General features: G+C 41.8%; 2 protein-coding genes across 10 annotated transcripts in view; both read left to right on the top strand.

Annotated features, from left to right (window-relative positions):
- The first annotated feature begins 3,351 nt into the window (after positions 1-3,351).
- Positions 3,352-23,439, top strand: LOC118085744 (acetylserotonin O-methyltransferase-like). 2 transcript variants are annotated; one of them, XM_060273423.1, is made up of 8 exons: positions 3,352-3,558; positions 3,968-4,142; positions 4,907-5,036; positions 5,228-5,296; positions 8,148-8,266; positions 9,165-9,305; positions 10,220-10,342; positions 13,841-14,263. In XM_060273423.1, the coding sequence occupies exons 1-8, from the start codon at positions 3,487-3,489 to the stop codon at positions 14,047-14,049; spliced, it is 1,038 nt and encodes a 345-aa protein (XP_060129406.1). In that variant the 5' UTR covers positions 3,352-3,486; the 3' UTR covers positions 14,050-14,263. The 2 variants fall into 2 exon arrangements, with proteins under 2 accessions (XP_060129406.1, XP_060129405.1); XM_060273422.1 differs by lacking the exons at positions 9,165-9,305; positions 10,220-10,342; positions 13,841-14,263 and adding exons at positions 20,159-20,299; positions 21,214-21,336; positions 21,520-23,439 and having other exon boundaries at positions 3,359-3,558.
- LOC132591134 (acetylserotonin O-methyltransferase-like) overlaps positions 10,222-23,511 on the top strand; it is a 30,301-nt gene continuing 17,011 nt past the window's right edge. The window contains exons 1-3 of one of the 8 annotated variants that reach the window (XM_060273433.1): positions 17,508-17,646; positions 18,412-18,593; positions 18,909-19,076. In XM_060273433.1, coding sequence (XP_060129416.1) covers positions 18,944-19,076 — 133 coding nt within the window. In that variant the 5' untranslated portion in view covers positions 17,508-17,646; positions 18,412-18,593; positions 18,909-18,943. The other 7 variants (XM_060273427.1, XM_060273426.1, XM_060273425.1 and 4 more) reach the window with 7 other exon arrangements.

Below are 23,511 nucleotides of genomic sequence, written 5' to 3'. Positions count from 1 at the left end.
TGGCAGCGCCCCCTGGTGGCCAGGCACCCTGGCGTATTGCGCCACCCAGCCCAGGCCTAGAGACGGCCCTGTCTGCACCACTCAGCTTTTCTTCTCAGCTAAGGCAGAGCCCTGGGAACACAACCCACCACTGTCTACCATTAGGCTGTGTTGGGAATTTAGGACTCTGCATGACAAAGTAAGGAGCAAAGATGGCTTAAGGGTCCTGGCATTTTCAGGGAAGTTGGAGACTATGAGATAGGGTTGCTATGTTGGTACATACATTGGTAGCCTCCTAATTACACTACTGCGGTGCTCTGTATGTGGGACTACCCTTGTGTCTGATTTGGAAGTTGCAGCTAGTGGGAAATTGCTCATTATTACATTTAGATCCCACCACCTTTCCTTTGAGGAGTTTAAGTTGACGTTCTCCTTACTTTCATTTTATTCTCGCAATGTTAGGTAGGTTAGGATGAGAGTTCTTGCAGGTGAGCTTCATGGTTGAGAGGAGATTTCAACCATGTTGTGGCAGATCCCACCGCTAACCACCAATTAATATGTAGCAGACTAGCCCTCTAACTACCCCCAGTGAAATATCGCAGGCCCACTGCATGGTATGCCAATTACACGAATTTCTGAAATTTACCACAGGCTATCTTGTGAGGGTCTTCTGTGAGGGAAAACTTGGTGATTTAGAGTCTTAGGCAGGAGTTGATCAAACAAGAAAAGTTTTAATTACAAAGAGAAGTTTGCAAAACAAAATTGGATCAGGACATGCATTATTTCAGGTAGAATTTAACCTGTTACTTAAAGCTAAATATAAAGATTTCACAGGCCTAAACACAGTAGTATATGCACAGCTTTTCTTAAACTTCGGTTGCTAAAAACCAGGTAGATGTTCTGGTTTCTAGAATAGGTGGCAAAATGTTAAACTCAGTTTCTGTTACTTCGTTTGCATTCCTTTACTTAGTCATGACAGGTGTTACAGTTAAATACTTTTGACACAGCACAGCTGCCTTCACAGCCTAATACTTTGGTTCATGAGCAAGGGGCACTTTTTGTCGGTTACTCACTCCTGAGGTATTGCAATTAGTATACTGGTTTGGGAGTCAGATTTACCTAGGAGAACTCTCCCCTCCTGGCTAGAATGAGGCCCAGGTATCCTGAATTCCCACAGGTTCTACCTCTCCTGGCTCAGACTCAGCCCTCCAGGTAGCTCCTGTCTGTATACCTTCCTCAGACAATCAACCCAGTCTTCCTGTCTAAGCTATGAGGCTCTTTCCTCTTGCTATAGATAGTGTCTTCATTGTGGATGTTCCACTCAAACTAGAACGAGCTCTCCTCAGTCAAATCCTACCCTGATCCCTATCTCTATCTCTCAAGCTAAACCCTAATTCCCCTCGAGCCCTTTCCAACTCTCTCCCTCAGCAACGGCTCCTTTTATTCCTCCTCTCAAATTGCTGCTCCACCCCCTCTGGCTAGCTGTCTTGAGAGAAGCTCCAGCACTCTGGTGGAATTTCTTAGGGATTTCATAATCAGACCCTGGTCTGCCTCTGTTGTCCATCATACATGGCCAGACTCTAGCCCAGAACTTTCCAAACTTTTCATGACATGCATCATTTCGCAACACAGTAATTCAGCTTTACTACTAGCAAACCAGAGGTTAAACGAACCCCTTTATAAAGACTATAAAGCCAGCTGACAGAAGGGTGTGGGGTGCACTAGCATTCCTCTTCCAGCTGACAAACCTATAAAAAGTGGAGTGAGACTGTAAAACAATCCTGTTTTTGCTGCTTCTCCACAGGTAAGCAGTCCCTTGCTCTTCACCCTGCCTCACCACTTTCTGTTTCTAAATTCTCTGATTCTTAATAACGCTGTCATTCCGTTTCCCTTCCCCAGGAAACTCCTGATTCTACATTTTCTTTCTCTTGGAATCTCCTTTTTCCTTTCCCATGATTTCTCTATATCAGTATCACAAATAATTCATTTTTAGAAGTGAGTTCTTTGGTGAGCCTCTTGGGAAATTTTGCCATTCACATTTGTTGACTTGGGCACAGAAACAGTTCCTACCATATGACTTTCATGTTATGTCTCTTTGTTACCATTTTCAAATGTGTTTCTGTATTTTAAGAATTTCCAAATAGTCTCATTTCAGCAAGAGAGTTTTCTCTAAACTACCTGCTCTCTCTTTTGATTAAGTTTCTCCAATAACTTGTTAATTTTGCATTTCTAGACACCAGTTTATATCTCACTTGTCAGGTTTTGATAGCACTTTTTCCTCACATAGGCAAAGTCAATAATTTCCAGGTACTTCCTTCCTCCTGCACTTGTGAGAAAGAAATCCTTTTTCACGTAAGCTTTTACTTAACAGATGGGGATTTTCCCATAAACATCTCTGAGGTAGGTTTGGATGAGAGTTGGTGAATGGCTCAAGGTGAGCTTCATGCAGAACAATCCTGCTGTTCTGTTTTTGTTGCATCTCCACAGGTACAGTATATGGTCCCTTGCCCTTCACCCCTGCCTCAAAGCTTTCTGTTTCTGGATTCTGTGATTCTTAGTAACTCTGTAATTCCATTTCCCTTCTGTGGGAAACTCCTCATTGTTCATCTTTCTCTTGGAATCCCCTTGATTCCTTTCTCGTATTCTTAACTTTTCTTCTTCAGGCTCTACCTATCCTCGTTCAGCATTACTACTTGCATATTTTCCTGAATTTCTCTGTATTGTTATCAAAATAATTCATTTTTAGAAGTGAGTTTTTTAGTGAGCTTCTTGGGAATTTTTGCCATTCCCTTTTATTGACTTTGGCACAAAAATGGCTCCTACAAAAACAGCTAGGCACAGGAACAGTTTTTCCCCTTGTGCCATCAAATTGGTAAATTCGTAGTTGTGTAGCGGAAGGGTAGGCCAGTTATGGGTTGGGTTCTTTTGCTTTGCTATTGTATTGTGAGTGGAACAGTGTTTGTATATGGTACGTTTACAAAATTCCAAGTGGGTTTGGTACTTGGCCAATAAATTATTCTATTCTATTCTATACTATGAACTTGCATGTGACGCTTCTTTGTTAATGTGTTTCTGTATTTTAAGAATTTCCAAATGGCCTCACTTCAGCGAGAGAGTTTTCCCCAAACCACCAGCTCTCTTCTGATTAATTTTCTCCAATAACTTGGTAATTGTGCATTTCCAGACACCAGTTGATTTTATCTCACTTGCTAAGTTTTGATAGCACTTTTTCCTCACATAGGCAAAGTCAATAATTTCCAGGTACTTCCTTTCTCCTGCACTTGTGAGAAAGAAATGCCTTTCCACTTACCGGTATGTCTTTTCTACAAACATCTCTGGCCTCAGTCATTTGCAAAGTTCATTGTTATTTATCTATACTTATTTATTGGCAATTCATTTTCAGTGAATTCTGAATAAAAGTACCACAAGCAGAGTGCTCTTTCTTCCAAAAACAACTTGCTCATTAGAGGAAGACTGTGAGGTCTCCGACAGACACAGTAAAGAACAATGAATGCGACAGAAGAAGCTGAAGCTCTGAAAATGTTATTTCTGAATCAGCATGCATATCTAATTCCAAAGGTAAAAGTATTGTCTGCAAAATTTAATACTTGCAAGGAGTTTGAAACGTTCAACTTGTAAATGGTTGTGTAGAATCAGAAATGCCTTTAAATGGCCAAGCAAATATTAGGGTTATAGGGGTCAACCCAGAACAAACAAAGGCAGAAACCTCTGGTGTTGTCACTTGAATGTTTTAATACGAAAATGAGTATGCATGAGACCCGCAGCACAAGTGGGATACAGCAACGATTTAAAATTATTTTACTTAACATACCTATGTCCTACTTTTATTTCTGCACTTCAAATGGTCTTGAACTGTATTACAATCTTTTTGTGTTTCAAAAGCATCTTGTTCCTTTTTGAAAAGTCAATAACTAAAGACCATTTTGAACTTTTTCTTTTTGTACTCCCTCACCCTTTTTGCATCCAGATTATGTTCACTGCCTCTGATCTTGGTGTATTTGATCTGCTGATGGAGTCCAAGGAACCGTTGACTTCAGTGTCTATTGCCGAAGGTCTGGGTACCAGTCCCTTTGGGATGGAGAGACTGCTGGATGCCTGTGTTGGCTTAAAGTTCCTGCAAGTGGAGAGGAGGGACAACCAAAGTATTTCTTCTTTCTTTGGAAATTTAACCAACACTATAAAGTCAAAATACCATTAAAAATAACTTTAAACCATCAAGTCAGCAACTGAACAGAATAGCATCCAAATAAGCCTAGGGAAACATCTGAGGTTTTGGAGACATTTGAAGCACATGGAACTTCTCATATCTCTCTTTGGGGAGCATTCCAGAGGGCAGGTGCTAGACCCAGAAAGGGCTTTTTCCCCAATAGATTTGCAGATTATAATCTCCATTCATGATTGTAAAGGGTGAGATGGAGAGATGGTCTGTTAGATGTGCTGGTACCTAGTACAAATGTCAGTGAGAAAGCTCAGTAGCAAACAGGCAGCTAGTGCAGGTCACTAAGCACCAGTGCAGCTCAGGACATTCAGAGTCTGTCTTCCTGACTTAGATGTTACAATGAAACGAAAATGCCTGCTGTTCATAGATTTCTAATACAGTACTTAGTTCGCTCCAGATCTCAGAATGGCCACTCCTAGTGGCTGCTTTTGGCATTTTTGGCCATGTGGCAGCTTTGCACCCTGAAGTTACACTGCCAGCATACGTTTTTCTGGAAGAGAAGCTGGAGAGTTTCAGTCTCGGTGTTGCACTTTTTTACATTGAGGGCAGCATGACGTGGAATCCTAGAAATGTGACTTTTGCTCCATTATGCTTGTTTTAAGCATTTTGTCCCTGCAGAACTGGGGAGGGAAAGGGGTCTTGCACAGAGATGTCAAAACGTTAATCTTTTGTCCCCTTCATTTTAAGCGCTTTATGGAAACACCAACCTTGCCAATCTCTACCTTGGCAAAAGAAGCCCAAAGACTCAGTATTATTCTTTGAAGTTCAATACTGAATTTACTTATATGAGAGCACAACACCTAGCTGATGCTGTGAGGTGAGGAGATTGAAAAAAACTCACAGACGTTACAAATAAACAAACCTGTGATTGGTAGGCACAGCTTTGACAACAAATGTAATTGTGTGTGTAGTAAACTTCCTTTAATTGTTTTGTTGAAGAGACTGAAATTTAATTATGTAGTTACGATGCTCATTCTTTCTTAAACTAAAACAAATATTCTATTTCAGGGAAGGAGAGGCTCAGACGTATAGAATAAATGACATTTCTACAAAAAATTTCTATGAGGCTTTTTACAGGTACAGAAAATTTGTATTGTTCTAGATCTTGTTTCTTTTTAAAGAATGGGCAAAGCTTTCCCTTTGCAATCTGTGTGAAACCTATTGCTAACTTTTCTAGCCAGTGTTGCTTTCTTCCCTCTCTGATAGTTATCTTTAATGATATTGGGAGCTCCCTTACTGCATGCCAGACTTGGGTTCCTGCCCCACCCCCTATTTAAGCAGGATGTCTACAATTAGATTCCTTGCTATCAGGTCTTGCATTTCACAAACTACATAGGAGGCAACTCCTGGGGGCTGTGGGAGCTTCAGCCCCCACAATAAAATACTTGAGGGGGCAGGTCCCCCCCCCAAGTTGATGTTGTTGAAGTCCCATTCAAATGTTGTGTATGAACTGCATCATGTGATTAGTTATCATGCGATCACTCTATATTTTATTCAAGTTGGCACCCTAACAGACTAGTTGTGAAGACCCTGCCTTGTTTGCCTCCAGTATTTTCCGATGTTGAAGCAGAACTGCTTCCAGTCATAGCAAATAGCCATTTCTGAGTCTTTTCACTGCTTCAGTGCAGTTTCCCACAATCCAGAGGCCAATGTGTGCTCAGACATGTCAACAGACATCCCCACTTGCTCACTATGGGGGAATCCTGTACAGGCATTAGAGGCCCTGCCCTTTTTAACAGTTCCTGGAGTTGGAATATTGTGATAGTTGGGGAAATACTTGAGAAAGAAGGTTTGAAACATGTGGACAGGGGCTACTCATGAAATTCAGCTGCCAATAGGCAGCTTTTGCCATGGCCAAACTTATCCTTGGGCAAAAACCGGTCACTAACAAAATGGAGTTAAGGAAAAATGTGTAAAGAGAATTCAAAGTTATTTATTGCAATTGAAAACATATCATAAATAGTAGTGCAATATGAGATTGATATATAATATAATATAATATAATATAGCATAGCATAATAAAATAAAATGAAATGAATATAATTATATATGTGTGTGTATGTGTAAACTAGCAATGTCCGTTGGTTTCCACCTTTCACCAAAACCTCTTGAGCGATAGCGATGAAATCTCGACAGAGCGTCACATGCCATTATGCGAGTGTTCCTAGCTACATGGGGTATACAAATGTCACACCTGTGCAAGGTAAAACCCTGTTTTAGGGACCTAAAAAGTCACCCAGGAGACCCTGTCGAGCATGCTGGGAAAATAACCAGGTTACAAAACATCACCCTCTAGTGGCAGATGCACTGGTACTGTAGCTAGAAAACCTTTCCTCTCCACAGCACCTCAGCTCGCTGTTACAAACTAGGCCAAATGGAAGTAGGGATTCGTCTGGGTGGGGGTTGGCGGGAGGAGGGGTCGGGAAACGTCATGGATCAGGACAGGGTGGGGGGAATCATAGGGATGAGCCAGGGGTGGTGGGGAGGAAGGAACGGGATACGTCATGGACCGGGACAGGGTGAGGGGAATCGCAGGAATGAGCCACAGCAACGCGTGACCGGGCCAGCTAGTAATATAATATAATTATAATATAATATAATATAATATAATATAATATAATATAATATAATATAATATAATAGCTGACCCGGCCACGCGTTGCTGTGGTTCTTTCCTGTGATCCCCCACCCCACCCTGTACCGATCCATGACGTATCCTGCCCCTCCTCCCTCCACCCCGGCTCATCCCTGTGTTTCGGTAGGATACCCTTCCCTCTGTTGTCCCTGGGGAGTGTTGGCCCCTCCCCCCTGTATCTCCATACCTTGGCCCCCACCCTTCGAAAAAGAACTGTTAGGTTCTGGGTTCTATTTCCCAGCATGCACTTTTGTCTGAACTCTCTGTTGTCCCTGGGGAGTGTTGGCCCCTACCCCCGGTATCTTCCTACATTGGCCCCCAGCCTTGGAGAAAGAGCTGTCAGTTTCTGGGTTCTATTTCCCAGTATTTACTTTTTTCTGAGCCCTCTGTTGTCCCCTCCCCCCTGTATCTCCATACATTGGCCCCTGCGCACGCACCGTGAACATTTCTATATATTTAGATTAAGGATCGGGGGTGATGAGGCACCCTGGGGCCCAGAGAACTACTTAAAGATATATTACTTGAAAAATGAGAAGTCAGTCCACTTCAACCCTTCCTTTTGTATGGGGTCCTGAATGAATGCTTAATAATTCCTCAGGACGACTAGTGATGTAGGCTTCTGCCCATCTAATGAATACACCCAGACCCCTCCATGTGTAGCATTATTAAAATCATTGCCTCCACTGACATGTAGAGGAGCGGGTTTGAAGAGGGGTGGTTTCTCCTCCCCCCTCCTCTAAGTGGTCATATATTGGAAACCACAGCCTGTAGAATTGTTACATTTTTAATAACACATTCGGCCACCAATGGAAACATAGATATGCAATGTTTATCCAGATGGAATTCAGATGGAAGAGTTTGGGCATACTAAACAGCCATTAGCTGAGTTCTTAACAATGTCATGCCACACACAACAGAGTTAGAAGAAGCCTTATTTGTCCAATTCACTGGCACAGATGTGACCACAAGGGAAATGAATTTTGTCAAAGGAAATAAATAAATAAAAAACACTGAGGTTTTGAAATACTGGTGAGATGCACAGCTACAGTAAATGATGTATTATTATAATTAGTAGCAGTAGTATTTAGATTTGTGTATGGATTATGGATACATCCCATCATGATCTGTCCACTGGTATCAATGGGAATAAAAGGATGAGGCCAAAGAAGGGAAAGGAAATCCACACACAACTAAAAAACAACAGCATTATGTGGAATATGGCTCCTGTCTATAACTATCCTCTGTTCATAGGTATCTCCTCTGTTAACTGACAATTCAATTTTGAATTACTAGAACAGAGAGCGGCTTGCGAGAATTCATGGAGTTTATGCGTGAGATGTGGAGTCTGTGTGGTCGAGTTGTGTTGAATGCATTTGATCTCTCTCATTTCCCACTCGTTTGTGATGTGGGAGGTAAGTGCCATAAATTATCACATGTCTTCCTATGCTGGCATTCCAAAATCATAAGGCTGCTGTTGTAGAACAGGAAACATCCCTCCATCCCATTTTCCCCTGAGCTGTAAGCACTGTCGTCGCCGTCATCATCATCATCATCATTTGATCTGTATGCCACCTTTCCACAGTTAAAACAATGCTCAAGGTGGCTTATAATATGAAAAGATTCACAAAATTACAAATATAGCAAAGTAGTAATAGAAATAAATAAAACACATTACTTAACGAAACTGAACAATTTCCACAAAAAAATAAAAATACAAAAAGTTAATATCAGTTAATATCAGTAACAACAGCAAAAACTCCCAACAAAACTTTCCCCCCAAATACCCCAGTTCTTGCTGAGCAGCAGCCGCAGCCGCAGTCTTTAGGAGGACTGTCAGGCCCCAGCCTGGGCCAGGTGGAAAGAGGCAGGAACGGGGGCCCTCGGGCACTCAGCGGAGGAGTCAGTGGGTTAGGTGGGGAGAAGGGCAATAGATGACTTCAGCTCAAATGAGAGAAGTCTCAATTAGATCCACTGAAAAGAAGTGTGTTGGCCACGCCTGCCTGGCAAACTCTCATATTCCTCTGGACTGTATTTTCATTGCTCCTGCTAAACAGGATAGAATTGCAGCACAAGGTTTTGCTTTGTGTTGTGCAAGTACAATATTGTCCTCTCACCCCCTAATAACCCATGACCCAAACTCTGAACTATCCCATCCTCAGAACTGCAAAAGTGGCACATACTTACCACTGAATGAAATGACTGGATGTCCACCTATCTGGTGTGCTATCTTAAAGATATGCGCAGGAATTTTGGGGGAAAGCTTTGATATGCACAACATGTTCATTTTCCCCATTTGGTTCTCCCCTTAAGGATGTAGTGGTGCCCTGGCAAAGGAATATATTTCATTGTATCCAAATTCTAAAGTGACCATTTTTGACCTACCTGAAGTAGTGGAAACAGGAAAGAAGCATTTTGTCTCCACAGAGGAACACCGGATTACTTTTCATGGAGGTAAAATGTTCTTTTATCCTACAAACGTTCCATCATTTTCCCGCTAACAATGGAATAGAAGACAGCCATGCACTAAGCAGGGATTGAGAATCAGTGACCCTTTAGTTATGGTTGGACTACAACTCCCATCATCCTTGACCATGCTGACTGGGGCTGGTGGGAGCACATACATTGTTGAACTATAGAACTCACTCCCACAGGAGGCAGTGAAGGCCACCAATTTGGATTGGAATTAGGCAAATTCCTGGAGATAAGTCTATAAATGACTACGAGCCGTGATGGTTATGCTCTGCCTCCAGTCTCTGTAAGAATAATAATGATTTCACCATGGAATTCTACTCAATATTGATCCAGATCAGATTCCAGTATATAGTCCTCAGATTAAAAACTTTAACACGTTACAGGATTTCCAAAAAAATAGACCAGAGGCAATTGTCTTTAATCCAGCAGAGCTTTACTGCTACTGAAGGCAAATGAGCATAATGGTCACAAATCCAATACATTCAGGATTGGCACTGTCCATAAGAAATCCATTTGCAGCAGACTTAACTTAAAATTACAATCAATAACTTATAATAAGCATAACCTTAACATTATATTATACTATGTACAGAACACCACACCAGAGGGAAAAGAGATAGAAAGTAAAAGTGAATCTCGGGCTCCTTCTGACCATACTTTTATAGTCACCATGACATTGACAGAAAAAGATAAGAGAGCCAGTTTAAAGCAGCTGTACTCATCTTCTCTGAAGGAATAACCCAAACACCATGAACCTTCTGAATGTTTCTTTCACACAGAGAAGCTTCCAGAACCCTCCTGAATTAATTAGAATAGGAAAGATCTCTACACATCAGATCAATACTTTCTACCCTAAGAAATACAAAATTAAAACTCTACTCGTTTTATTTCAGGTGATTGTTTTAAAGACCCAATTCCAGAAGCTGACTTGTATATTTTGGCTAGGATCCTGCACTGCTTTACAGATGAGAAGTGTGTGCAACTGCTAACTAGACTGCACAAAGCCTGCAAGCCTGGTAGGTGCATGGTGTCCAAGGTGTTTCCTGTGGGAACTGATTTGCATTCCAAGGTGCTTGGATTTCCCCACGGCCCCTTCCCCTTATGTCTGTGTGCCACTCAGGCGCAGCTGCATTTCTTTTTTTATATATTTTTAAAAAAATCTTTATTAATTCACATTAAAATCCATACAAAAAAGAAATACAAATTTCAATTATACAATAATAAATAAAATAACTTCCAAACTTTTACACATCGCTTTACTTTGAGTTTTCCCCATTACTTGCGTTACTCTTCCCTGAAACAAAACCTGATTTTTAATTCCCTCCTCATCAAATTTCCCGATAAAATCCCTTGTGGCCAGCTAGTCCAAACAGATCACCAACTCTGTTTTGATATCTTTTTTCTTAAAATATTCTTCTACATATTCCCATTTCTTTTTAGAACTTTGTTTCGAATTATTCCTAATTGCCGCCGTCATTCTATCTAGGTTCATAAATTCAATTAATTTTAACTGCCACTCTTGAATTGTGGGTATCTCTTCCTTTTTCCATTTTTGACCGATCAGCAGTTTTGCTGCCGCACAGGAGTGAAGAAAAATATCTATCCTGTCTTCTGGGAGGTTTCCAGGTATCAGACTCAATAGAAAATATTCTGGGTTTTTTTTAAAGGTAACCCTTTACATTTTTTTTCAATTCCTCGTAAACCTCTCCCCAGAATTCCTTAATCTTTTCACATCCCCACCAACAATGTATATAATTTCCCCCTTTATTTTGGCATTTCCAACAATTGCTTGCTTCGTTTTTGTATATTTTGGCTATCCTTTCCGGTGTTAAATGCCACCTGTAAACCATTTTTAACATATTTTCTTTTATTCCGGTACAGGCCGTAAACTTCATTGTGATTCTCCATAATTTATCCCATTGGGCTTTGTAAATTGGCCTTCCTAGATCTTGGGCCCATTTAACCATCACACATTTTATTTCTTTGTCCTTCAGCTCCCACTCCAAAAGAAATTTGTAGATCTTTGACAATGGTTTAACAGTATTTTCAATTAAAATCTCCTGTGATTTAGATTTCTCTTTCCCAAAGCCTATTTTTTGTGTTCTTGAAATAAACTTTGCAATTGGAGATATTGTAACCAACTCGTACAACTTAATTTAATTTGATCATAAGATTTTAACACTAATTGTTCTCCATCTTTTTCTATTAAATCTTGGTACGTTAACCATCTCCCATTCTTACTTCCACCTCCCATTGACGTCATCTCCAATGGAGAGGCCCACCAGGGTACTTTAGGCTCTATTAAATCCTTAAATTCCTGCCAAACCTTAAGAATTGACTTTTTTATTACATGGTCTGAGATTAGTTTAAGTTTCTTCCTATCTTCTTGTAAGAGATATGTATGCCACCCAGTTACATTTCTAAAACCTTCCACTTCTAAAATTTCTTCATCTTCCAATACCAACCATTCCCTAAGCCAACAAAAACATGTGGATGCATAATAAATCCTAAGATCCGGGACCCCCCATCCTCCCCTTTCTTTAGCATCTGTAAGCAATTTGTATTGGATCCTTGCCTTTTTCCCTAGCCAAATGAAATTGTTCAAATCTCTTCTCCAATTGTCAAATATCTCCTTTTCCCCCACTATAGACAACATTTGAAACAGGAATAGGATCCTAGGCAATATTACCATCTTAATCGTAGCTATTCTACTTGAGAAGGATAAATTTAAATCTTTCCATCTTTCCATCTCCTTTTTAGTCTCCCTCCATATTTTCCCATAATTATTTTCAAAAAGCTCTATATTATTTGCGCTAATCTCAATTCCCAAATATTTAACTTTTTTGACTATTTCCCATTCCGTTAATGTCCCTAAACTTAACATTCCTTCCTTCCTTATATTTTTGACTAATATTTTTGTTTTCCCCCCATTGATTCTAAGCCCTGATACTTCTTCAAATGTTCTTAAAATCTCTTTTAGATTCATAATCGATTCCTTTGGTTCCTCTGTCATCACTATCATATCGTCAGCAAAGGCATTGATTTTATATATTGTCTTTTTGACTCTAATTCCTCTAACTTCCTTGTTTTCCTTGATATCGTCCAGCAAAGACTCAATAGATAATATAAATAATAACGGGGATAGGGGACACCCTTGCCTTGTTCCCTTTCTTATCTCAAACTCCTCCATCACCTCCCCATTTAAGATTAATTTTGCAAATTGTCTATCATAAATCGAATTAATTCCTTCTAAAAAAATTTCCCTTAATTCCTATTTTAGCTAATGATTTCTTCATAAATTCCCACGATAGAGAATCAAAGGCTTTTTCAATATCAAGGAAAACAAAGGCAGCCCCTTTGCCCGGCGTCCAATCCAAATATTCTATCAAATCCAAGAGGATCCTCATATTCCTAGCCATCTTTCTTCCCGGCAAGAATCCCTGTTGGTTCTGTCCTATGATCCTGTTCAGAATTCCTTTTAATCTATTGGCAAGGATCTCGGCAAATAATTTATAATCAACATTAAGGAGTGAGATAGGTCTGAAATTCCCAACTTGCTTAAACTCTTCTTCATCCTTCGGGATCAGTGTAATATAAGCCTCTTGCCATGATCTTGGCACTGGCCCTCCTTCCATAGTTCTATTGACTAATTTCTGATACACCCCTCCAATCTCTTCCTTAAATATTTTAGAATGCTGGCTGGACAGGCCGTCTGTCCCAGGTGACTTACCCACCTTTGCTTTCTTCATAGCCTCATAAATTTCTTGCAGAGACACTGGCTTATTTAATAAATCTTTTTCTTCTTCCATAATTATTTTCCCCCTTTTCCCTAGAAAATTAGTTTCTAACTTATTTTCATTAATATTCCCTTTCCCATATAATTTTTTATAATAGTGTGTAAGACGTTTTTGTATATCCTCCGATCTTGTCAATTTCCCCCCTTTATCTATTATGCCCGTGATCAATCTTCCTTTCTGCATTTTCCTTAATTTCCATGCAAGTAATTTCCCTGCCTTCCCTCCCCATTCAAATGTTTTTTGTTTACTCCATCTTATTTTATTCTCAATTTCTTGACCCACTAATACTGATAGCTCTTTTTGCAAGATTTTTATTCTCATCACTAGGGCTTCGTTCCTTGGGTTGCTTGCCAGATCTCTTTCTTTCTCCTTGATTTGTCCCTTAATTTCCTCCATATTTTTTTCTCTTTCCCTTCTAACTTTGCTTTTCTGTTGAATATACAGGCCTTGGAAAAAGGCCTTACTCGCATCCCATGTTGTTGTTAGATCTACCTCTTCTGATACATTATTCTTTTAATAATTCCTTCATTTTTTTGACAAATGCCTCATCGTTCAAAATTCTTTCATCCATTCTCCATCTATTAAACTTCCTATTCTTCCCCTTAATCTTAATCAATTCCTTTATTTCTTGAGCTTCTGATCCTAGGACACCTGGGAAAAGTAACATGCTGCTTTGTAATATGTAATGATACATCTCTATGTCCTTTTCTGAAACAGGTGGTGGAGTTCTAGTAGTGGAAATAGTTCTCAATGAAGACAGAACAGGGCCATTGGAAGCTCATATATACGGTATGCTTATGCTGCTTTGTACTCAAGGGAAAGAACGGACCCCGTCAGAGTACAATGCACTCCTCAGTGCCGCTGGCTTTAAGGAGATTCAGCAAAAGAAAACAGGCCTCTTTGACGCCATTTTAGGAAGACAATAACATTGACCAAGAACATTCAGTGAGCGTCGTGACTGAACAGATATATTTCTGCCCGATTCTTTGTAGCCATAACTGAACATACTTAATCGCTTTACTTTTATTGTTGTTGCAAATCCTCACCATGTGGAAATATCTCCTCCACCCCCTTGCTTATCATTATGGTTGAACACTGAGAATCTAAAATAATAATAAAAATTGTTATCGTACATGTTAACCACCGTTGTAAGTAGTTATTACCTTCATTTCCCTGCTTGCCTTTTTTTCTACGAGCACATGAGCCAAACCAGGAAAAAGAAAGAGGTTGTATCCCATATTGCCTCAGGTTATGTATGTATGTACGTATGTATGTATGTCTTCATAGTGCCCAGGATGGTTGCCCCAGGGGGCGTGGAGGGCAACATGAGGAGGACGCAGCAGGCCGGGAATGCCTCCTTCCAATCAGTCCAATTGGAGGGGTACAAGACTGTTGCTTCTTCCTCATTCCCTGCCAGCCCCACATTGCTTTGTAAAGCTGGGGTGTGGGTTCGGATTTACAAAGCATTGAGGGGCTGATAGGGACCAGGTGAGAAGCAAGGTGCTCCCTCAGAAAAACTGCACCTGGGGCAATGGTCCCCCTCAGTCTGCCCACGCTACGCCTCTCCCGGAGTGAAACTGCTACATCCACAAGTACTGAAGACATTCACTCCAATTCATTTGAGTCTAGCTAAAGACAATGGTTTGCAAGTGTAAATTCACTCAGCACTACCAAGTCGGTTTCTTTCATGGCCTATCATAGCTATCCAAAACAGGTTCGTGTCCTTATCCGTGTAGCACGAATCTGAATGGTTCCTATCTGTGTTTTTAGCATTCTATGACCCTCTGACCCCACTGCATACAATTCCCCTTCCAATGCCCACCCAGCACCTCTTTCCACATCCAAGGGTCACTCTGGGTCACACCTGCTCCTGTTGCTCTGAAAAGCCCCTTGGCCTTCTTGATGTTAACATCCCTCTGTTATGTAATGCATGCTGGGCTTGGGACACCCAAGCTGGGCCCTATTTAGCCCTTTCAGTTAAGCATGGTCACCCTTCTTACACCCCAAGTTCCCTCCCAGTAACAGTGCCAAGCTGGCTTCCCTTTTCAGTTAGCTGCCGATTTCCATGGGAGCTGTCAGAACTGAGAAAATCTTTTTGGAAATTTGGAATAAAATGAACTTGTCTTTGTTAGGATGAATATCAGTTATTAAGATGAATGTACTGTAAAAATGTTGTTTTTATTCCAAGCAATCCTGGTAACAAGCAATATGGGATGCTTCAAAGATAAGGATATTTCAAAATTTGTATGACGGGACAGAAGCCATGAATAAAGTATACATTAGTAACAGATATTAAAGGTAGAGGAGGCTTCTCCCTGCCAGATCTGAAATTATATTATGTAGCCTCCTGTTTTTGCTGGATCCAGGAATAGATAAAATTTTAAAATACATATTTATTAGATTTGGAAGGCCCTGACAATTCCGTGTTTCTCACATTTTAAGACGTCCCTATAAAATAAGCCATGGCACGATTTTCATGCGTTGAAAAAATATAAGACATACCCCGAAAATAAGCCGTAGTGCTACCATATGTGAGCTCTACTCGGTGAAGAGGACAAAAGTAGCATTTGCGGTGGAGAGGAGAGGAAGGCACGAAGAAGAAAAGAGGGGCGATTAAAGATGCTGCCTCATGAATGACCTCCGTGTGCCTCTCTTTTTCTGCCCCTGTGCGTCTCTTTCTCCCCCTGTGCACCTCTCTTATTCTCCCCCTGTGCGCCTCTCTTATTCTCCCCCTGTGCGCCTCTCTTATTCTCCCCCTGTGCGCCTCTCTTTTTCTCCCCCTGTGCGTGTCTCTCTCTCTCTCTCTCTCTCTCTCTCTCTCTCTCTCTCTCTCTCTCTCTCACACACACACACACACACACACACACACACACACACACACACACACAGGCCACCTCTCGCTTCCCCCCACCTTTTCCCCCTTCCATTCTACCGGTATGTGCCCAGCCATGAGTTGCCTGTTGATTTCCTCTTGATGGCCGAGACAGAGAGCGAGGCAGGAAAGAGACCCAGACAACTTGCATTCCTAGGCTTCAAAGGTTATGCATATGAAAGAAGAGATTAAGGAGATGGATGAAGACAACTTCCTATTATCACCTTGCCTTTGTCCTGAAAGGTAGAAACCTTATTGTAGCCATGAGATCTGGGCATCAAAGGAAAGTACTTAACAGCTATTTGTTGTTGTTGTTGTTTAGTCGTTTAGTCGTGTCCGACTCTTCGTGACCCCATGGACCATAGCACGCCAGGCACTCCTGTCTTGCACTGCCTCCCACAGTTTGGTCAAACTCATGTTCGTAGCTTCGAGAACACTGTCCAACCATCTTGTCCTCTGACATCCCCTTCTCCTAGTGCCCTCAATCTTTCCCAATATCAGGGTCTTTTCCAAGGATTCTTCTCTTCTCATGAGGTGGCCAAAGTATTGGAGCCTCAGCTTCACGATCTGTCCTTCCAGGGAGCACTCAGGGCTGATTTCCTTAAGAATGGATAGGTTTGATCTTCTTGCAGTCCATGGGACTCTCAAGAGTCTCCTCCAGCACCATAATTCAAAAGCATCAATTCTTCGGCGATCAGCCTTCTTTATGGTCCAGCTCTCACTTCCATACATCACTACTGGGAAAACCATAGCTTTAACTATACGGACCTTTGTCGGCAAGGTGATGTCTCTGCTTTTTAAGATGCTGTCTAGGCCAGACATCGAGGTGGAAAATGAGCATTTGGCCCAGAGTATTGAAGACATTCGCTCCAATTTATTTGGGTCTGAATAAAGACAATGGTTTACAAATGTAAATTCACTCAGCACTACAAAGCCTATCATTGCTATCCTAAAGGGTTATCCTGCCTTCATTGTAGCTCAAATGTAAACAGTCCCTATCTGCATTTCTAGCATTTCATTTCCTTCTGACCCACTGCATCCAACTCCCCTTCCTTTGCCCTCCCCACACCCCTGTAATTGAGAATCACACCATGTATGTGAAGAAATAGACTCTAGTTCAGCTCAAGCACATCTCCCCACACCCCTGTAATTGAGAATCACACCATGTATGTGATAAAATAGACTCTAGTTCAGCTCGTCTTGTGCCAGAATAACAAATGTTTGGTCCTTTGAGGTGCCTCCGCCGGACTCTCTTGGTTTTTTTGTTCTTGTTTCTCCTCCGAGCAACTGATTCAGCAAAGCCAATATTAGCTCCTGATAAAGGCTGTAATACTAAACCCAATTAAGTAACTTGGTGGGTGGGGATGGCTACATGCTATTTAATCCAATGCAACCGTTTTCTGAGCAGCCATAGGACTGCAGATCACCACATTGTCAACTTGGGAAGTGTGCCTCATATGATTACAGCTGCTACCTGGGAGCAAGGCACATAAAGGTTAGTCTTTTTGCTGCTCCTCTGGCTTGGTCAAGGACGCTGCAGCCTCCTGCTACATTTAGATCCTCCCACCTTTCCTTCAAGGAGTTCAAGGTGACATCCCTAGTTTTCCCTACTTTGACTTTATACTCACAAGAAGGTCATTCTCACAATGAGGTAGGTTTGGATGAGAGTTGGTGAATGGCTCAAGGTGAGCTTCATGCAGAACTATCCTGCTTTTCTGTTTTTGCTGTGTCTCCACAGGTATGTGGTCCCTTGCCTTCACCCCTGCCTCAAAGCTTTCTGTTTCTGGATTCTCTGATTCTTAGTAACTATGTGATTCCATTTTCCTTCTGTGGGAAACTCCTCATTCTTCATTTTCTTTCTCTTGGATTCCCCTTGATTCCTTTCTCGTGCTCCTTAACTTTTCTTCTTCAGACTCTACCTATCCTCGTTCAGCATTACTACTTGCATATTTTCCTGAATTTCTCTATATTGTTATTACAAATAATTCATTTAGTGGGCTTCTTGGGAATTTTTGCCTTTCCCTTTTGTCGACTTTGGCACAAAAATGGCTCCTACAATGTGACTTGCATGTGACGCTTCTTTGTTAATGTGTTTCTATATTTTAAGAATATGCAAATGGGCTCACTTCAGCAAGAGAGTTTTCCCTAAACCACCAGCTCTCTCTTCTGATTAATTGTCTCCAATAACTTGTTAATTGTGCATTTCCAGACACCAATTGACTTTACCTCACTTGTCATGTTTTGATAGCACTTTTCCCTCACATAGACAAAGTCAATAATTTCCAGGTACTTCCTTCCTCTTGCACTTGTGAGAAAGAAATGCCTTTCCACTTATGCCTTTCCCACAAACATCTCTGGCCTCAGTCATTTGCAAAGTTCATTGGCATTTATCCAGACTTATTTATTGTTAATTCAGTTTCAGTGAATTCTGAATAAAAGTACCACAAGCAGAGTGCTCTTTCTTCCAAAAACAACTTGCTCATCAGAGGAAGACTGTGAGGTCTCTGACAGACACAGTAAAGAACAATGAATGCGACAGAAGAAGCTGAAGCTCTGAAAATGTTATTTCTCAATCAGCATGCATTTCTAATTCCAAAGGTAAAAGTATTGTCTGCAAAATTTAATACTTGCAAGGAGTTTGAAACTTTCAGCTTGTAAATGGTTGTGTAGAATCAGAAATGCCTTTAAATGACAAGGCAAATATTAGGGTTATAGAGGTCAACCCAGCACAAACAAAGGCAGAAACTTCTAATGTTGTCACTTGAATGTTTTGATACGAAAATGAGGGGAACTGTGAGTCTGTGCATGAGACCCATAGCACAAGTGGGATACAGCATTAATTGTAAAAAGTCAATAACTATGGACCATTTTGAACTCTTTCCTTTTGTACTCCATCACCCTTTTTGCATCCAGATTATGCCTCTGATCTTGGTGTATTTGATCTGCTGATGGAATCCAAGGAACCGTTGACTTCAGTGACTATTGCCGAACGTCTGGGTACCAGTCCCTTTGGGATGGAGAGACTGCTGGACGCCTGTGTTGGCTACAAGTTCCTGCAAGTGGAGAGGAAGGACAACCAAAGTATTTCTTCTTTATTTGGAAATTTAACCAATACTATAAAGTCAAAATACCATTAAAAAATCAATTTCGGTAAATAACTTTAAACCATCAAGCCAGCAACTGAACAGAATAGCATCCAAATAAGGTGTTGTGGTTAAACAGGTGGCGCTGTGGTTAAACCACCGAGCCTAGGGCTTGCTGATCAGAGGGTCGTCGTTCGAATCCCTGTGACGGGGTGAGCTCCCGTTGCTCGGTCCCAGCTCCTGCCAACCTAGCAGTTCGAAAGCACGTCAAAATGCAAGTAGATTAATAGGAACCGCTACAGCGGGAAGGTAAACGGCGTTTCCATGTGCTGCTCTGGTTTTCCAGAAATGGCTTTGTCATGCTGGCCACATGACCTGGAAGCTATACGCCGGCTCCCTCGGCCAATAATGCGAGATGAGCGTGCAACCCCAGAGTCGGTCACGACTGGACCTAATGGTCAGGGGTCCCTTTACCTTTTTAAGCCTAGGGAAACATCTGAGGTTTGGGAGACATTTGAAGCACATGGAGCTTCCCATATCTCTCTTTGGGGAGCATTCCAGAGAGCAGGTGCTATTCCCAGAAAGGGCTTTCCCCCCAATAGGTTTGCAGATGACAGTCTCCCTTCATGATTGTAAAGGGTGAGATGGAGAGATGGTCTGTTAGTTGTGCTGGTACCTAGTTGTTTACAAATGTCAGTGAGAAAGCTCAGTAGCAAATAGGCAGCTAGTGCAGGTCTCTAAGCACCAGTGCAGCTCAAGACATTCAGAGTCTGTCCTCCTGACTTAGATGTTACAATGAAATGAAATTGCCTGCTGTTCATAGATTTCTAATAGTTCGCTCCAGATCTCAGAATGGCCACTCCTAGTGGCTGCTTTTGGCATTTTCGGCCATGTGGCAGCTTTGCACCCTGAAGTTCCACTGGCAGCAGGTGGAGGCCTAGTCTTTCCATACGTTTCTCTGGTAGAGAAGCTGGAGAGTTTCAGTCTCGGTGTTGCACTTTTTTTACAATAAGGACAGCTTTGGGGAAAGCTTTGATATGCACAACGTGTTCATTTTTTCCCTTTGGTTCTCCCCTTAAGGATGTAGTGGTGCCCTAGCAAATGAATGTATTTCATTGTATCCAAATTCTACAGTGACCATTTTCGACCTACCTGAAGTAGTGGAAACAGGAAAGAAGCATTTTGTCTCCTCAGAGGAACACCGGATTACTTTTCATGGAGGTAAAATGTTCTTTTATCCTACAAACGTTCCATCATTTTCCCGCTAACAATAGAATAGAAGACAGCCATGCACTAAGCAGGGATTGAGAATCGGTGACCCTTTAGTTATGGTTGGACTACAACTCCCATCATCCTTGACCATGCTGACTGGGGCTGGTGGGAGCACATACATTGTTGAACTATAGAACTCACTCCCACAGGAGACAGTGAAGGCCACCAATTTGGATGGTTTCTAAAGGGGAAAAGGCAAATTCCTGGAGATAAATCTATCAGTGGCTACTAGCCGTGATGGTTATGCTCTGCCTCCAGTCTCTGTAAGAATAATAATGATTTCACCATGGAATTCTACTCAATATTGATCCAGAGCAGATTCCAGTATATAGTCCTCAGATTAAAAACTTTAACACGTTGCAGGATTTCCAAAAATAGACCAGAGGCAATTGTATTTAATCCAGCAGAGCTTTACTGCTACTGAAGGCAAATGAGCATAATGGTTACAAATCCAATACATTCAGGATTCGCACCGTCTATAATAAATCCAGTTGCAGCAAACTTAACTTAAATTTACAATAACTTATAATAAGTATAACCTTAACATTATATTATACTATGTACAGAACACCACACCAGAAGGAAAAGAGATAGTAAAAGTGAAACTCAGGCTCCTTCTGACCATACTTTTATAGTCACCATGACATTGACAGAAAAAGATAAGAGAGCCAGTTTAAACCAGCTGTACTCATCTTCTCTGAAGGAATAACCCAAACACCATGAACCTTCTGACTGTTTCGTTCACACAGAGAAGCTTCCAGAACCCTCTTGAATTAATTAGAATAGGAAAGATCTATACACATCAGATCAATACTTTCTACACTAAGAAATACAAAATTATAACTCTACTCGTTTTATTTCAGGTGATTTTTTTAAAGACCCAATTCCAGAAGCTGACCTGTATATTTTGGCTAGGATCCTGCACTGCTTTACAGATGAGAAGTGTGTGCAACTGCTAACTAGACTGCACAAAGCCTGCAAGCCTGGTAGGTGCATGGTGTCCAAGGTGTTTCCTGTGGGAACTGATTCTCATTCCAAGGCGCTTTGATTTCCCCCTGGCCCCTTCCCCTTATGTCTGTGTGCCACTCAGGCGCAGCTGCGTTCCTTTATTTCTTGAGCTTATGATCCTAGGACACCTGGGAAAAGTAACATGTCCTTTTCTGAAACAGGTGGTGGAGTTCTGTTAGTGGAAATAGTTCTCAATGAAGACAGAACAGGGCCATTGGAAGCTCATATATACGGTATGCTTATGCTGCTTCTTACTCAAGGAAAAGAACGGACCCCGTCAGAGTACAATGCACTCCTCAGTGCCGCTGGCTTTAAGGAGATTCAGCAAAAGAAAACAGGCCACTTTGACGCCATTTTAGGAAGACAATAACATTGGCCAAGAACATTCTGTGAGTGTCGTGACTGAACAGATATATTTCTGCCCGATTCTTTGTAGCCATAACTGAACATACTTAATCGCTTTACTTTTATTGTTGTTGCAAATCCTCACCATGTGGAAATATCTCCTCCACCCCCTTGCTTATTATTATGGTTGAACTCTAAGAGAAGCTAAAATAATAAAAAAGAGAGGTTGTATCCCATATTGCCTCGTGATATTTTATTTATTTATTTATATCTTCATAGCGCCCGGGGGATGGTTGGCCCAGGGGGCGTGGATGCAGGGCCGGCGCATCCATTAAGGCAAACTAGGCAGCTGCCTAGGGCGCCAAAATGGCCAGCCTGCCCGCCGGCTGCCGCCCCCCGGTGCTGCCTCCACTGCGCCTCTCAGCTGTTGAGTGGCTTCCAGAGAGCGGCCTGAAGTCGCTCAACAGCTGAGAGGCGCAGTGGAGGTGGCCCCAGGCTCACGCTCCCCGCAGGAAACTCCAGAGGCACGTGGGGAGCAGGAGCCTGGGGCTGCCTCTGCTGAGTTTGGCGCCCCTTCTGCGCCCCTGATGGCCAGGCGCCCTGGCGCCTTGCGCCACCCAGCCTGGGCCTAGGGACGGCCCTGGAGGCGCCCTCTCCGCTCGCTTGCTCAAGCCGAGCCTACCCCTCCAGCAGCTAGAGCGCCGAGATCGGGCTCCAGAGTAAGCAGGGGAAGGCCGCGCCAGAAACAGGGAAGGCCGCTACCTGACAAGGTAAAGAGACTGCTTTTTACCCCTTCCCCTCACCAACAACCAAGAGAGTTCCTGCAAGGAACTCTCTTTTTATTTTATTTTTTATATTTATATTTATATTTTCCTACTTTTTATTTTTCCCCTCCTCCTTTTTATTATTTATTTATTTATTACACTTATTTTTTCTAAAAAAGGTCAACACTCAGGTTCAACTGCATAGCTTCTGATCCCAGAATGCTTGGGAAAATTAAGATGGATTCTTCCTTATGCAGTTTTGAAATAAGTAATCTGCATATTTTGGAAAGTGGTATGTCTTTCTGTCCATCTGTATTCTACGGGTTCAGCTGCCTCTCGAGATCATTGCCAAACGTGGCACAAGGGTTACCGAACTGAGGATGGCGGACTTAGCTGATGTTTGGGTGTCTGGTGCCATTTTGAATCAAGATGGCCAATTGAAAAATCACCCATTTGTTGGCATAGCTTCACCCACCCCTCGAGATATCATCACCCAACTTGGCATGGGGGTTCCTGAGGCGGGGCAGCGGTCTTTGATGATGTTTGGCCAATGGGAGCCATTTTGAATCAAGATGGCAGACTGAAACATGACTTTGGCATGTTCTCCCCCACCCCCACCCCGCCTCATTGAATCGGGTCAAGGTCAGGTTGAAGCACTGATTTGGTATGTGTGTGCATGTGTCTGTGTGCAATCCTGAAATTAAAAAACTACACTATCCATTTGAAAATCATAATATTTTTTGGTTTATTTGAATTCCTGGACAGTGTCAGGCATTTTCAGCTAATGATATATATCTTTTACTAACTTGGTGAAACGTATTTTGAAACAGGTGGTGGAGTTTTAGTAGTGGAGATGGTCCTCAGTGAAGATAGAAAGGGGCCAGTAAGGTGCCAACTACACTCTGTGTTGATGCTACTCCTTACCGAAGGCCAAGAACGAACCTCATCAGAGTACAATGTACTGCTTAGTGCAGCTGGATTCAAAGAGATTCAACAAAAGAAAATGAGTTTCTATGATGCCATTTTAGCAAGAAAATAATATCG

This window comes from Zootoca vivipara, chromosome 4 (assembly GCF_963506605.1).
Source record: "Zootoca vivipara chromosome 4, rZooViv1.1, whole genome shotgun sequence".
Lineage (NCBI taxonomy): Eukaryota > Metazoa > Chordata > Lepidosauria > Squamata > Lacertidae > Zootoca > Zootoca vivipara.
Note: the sequence above shows the minus strand (reverse complement) of the source record. Positions and strands in the feature narration are given on the sequence as shown.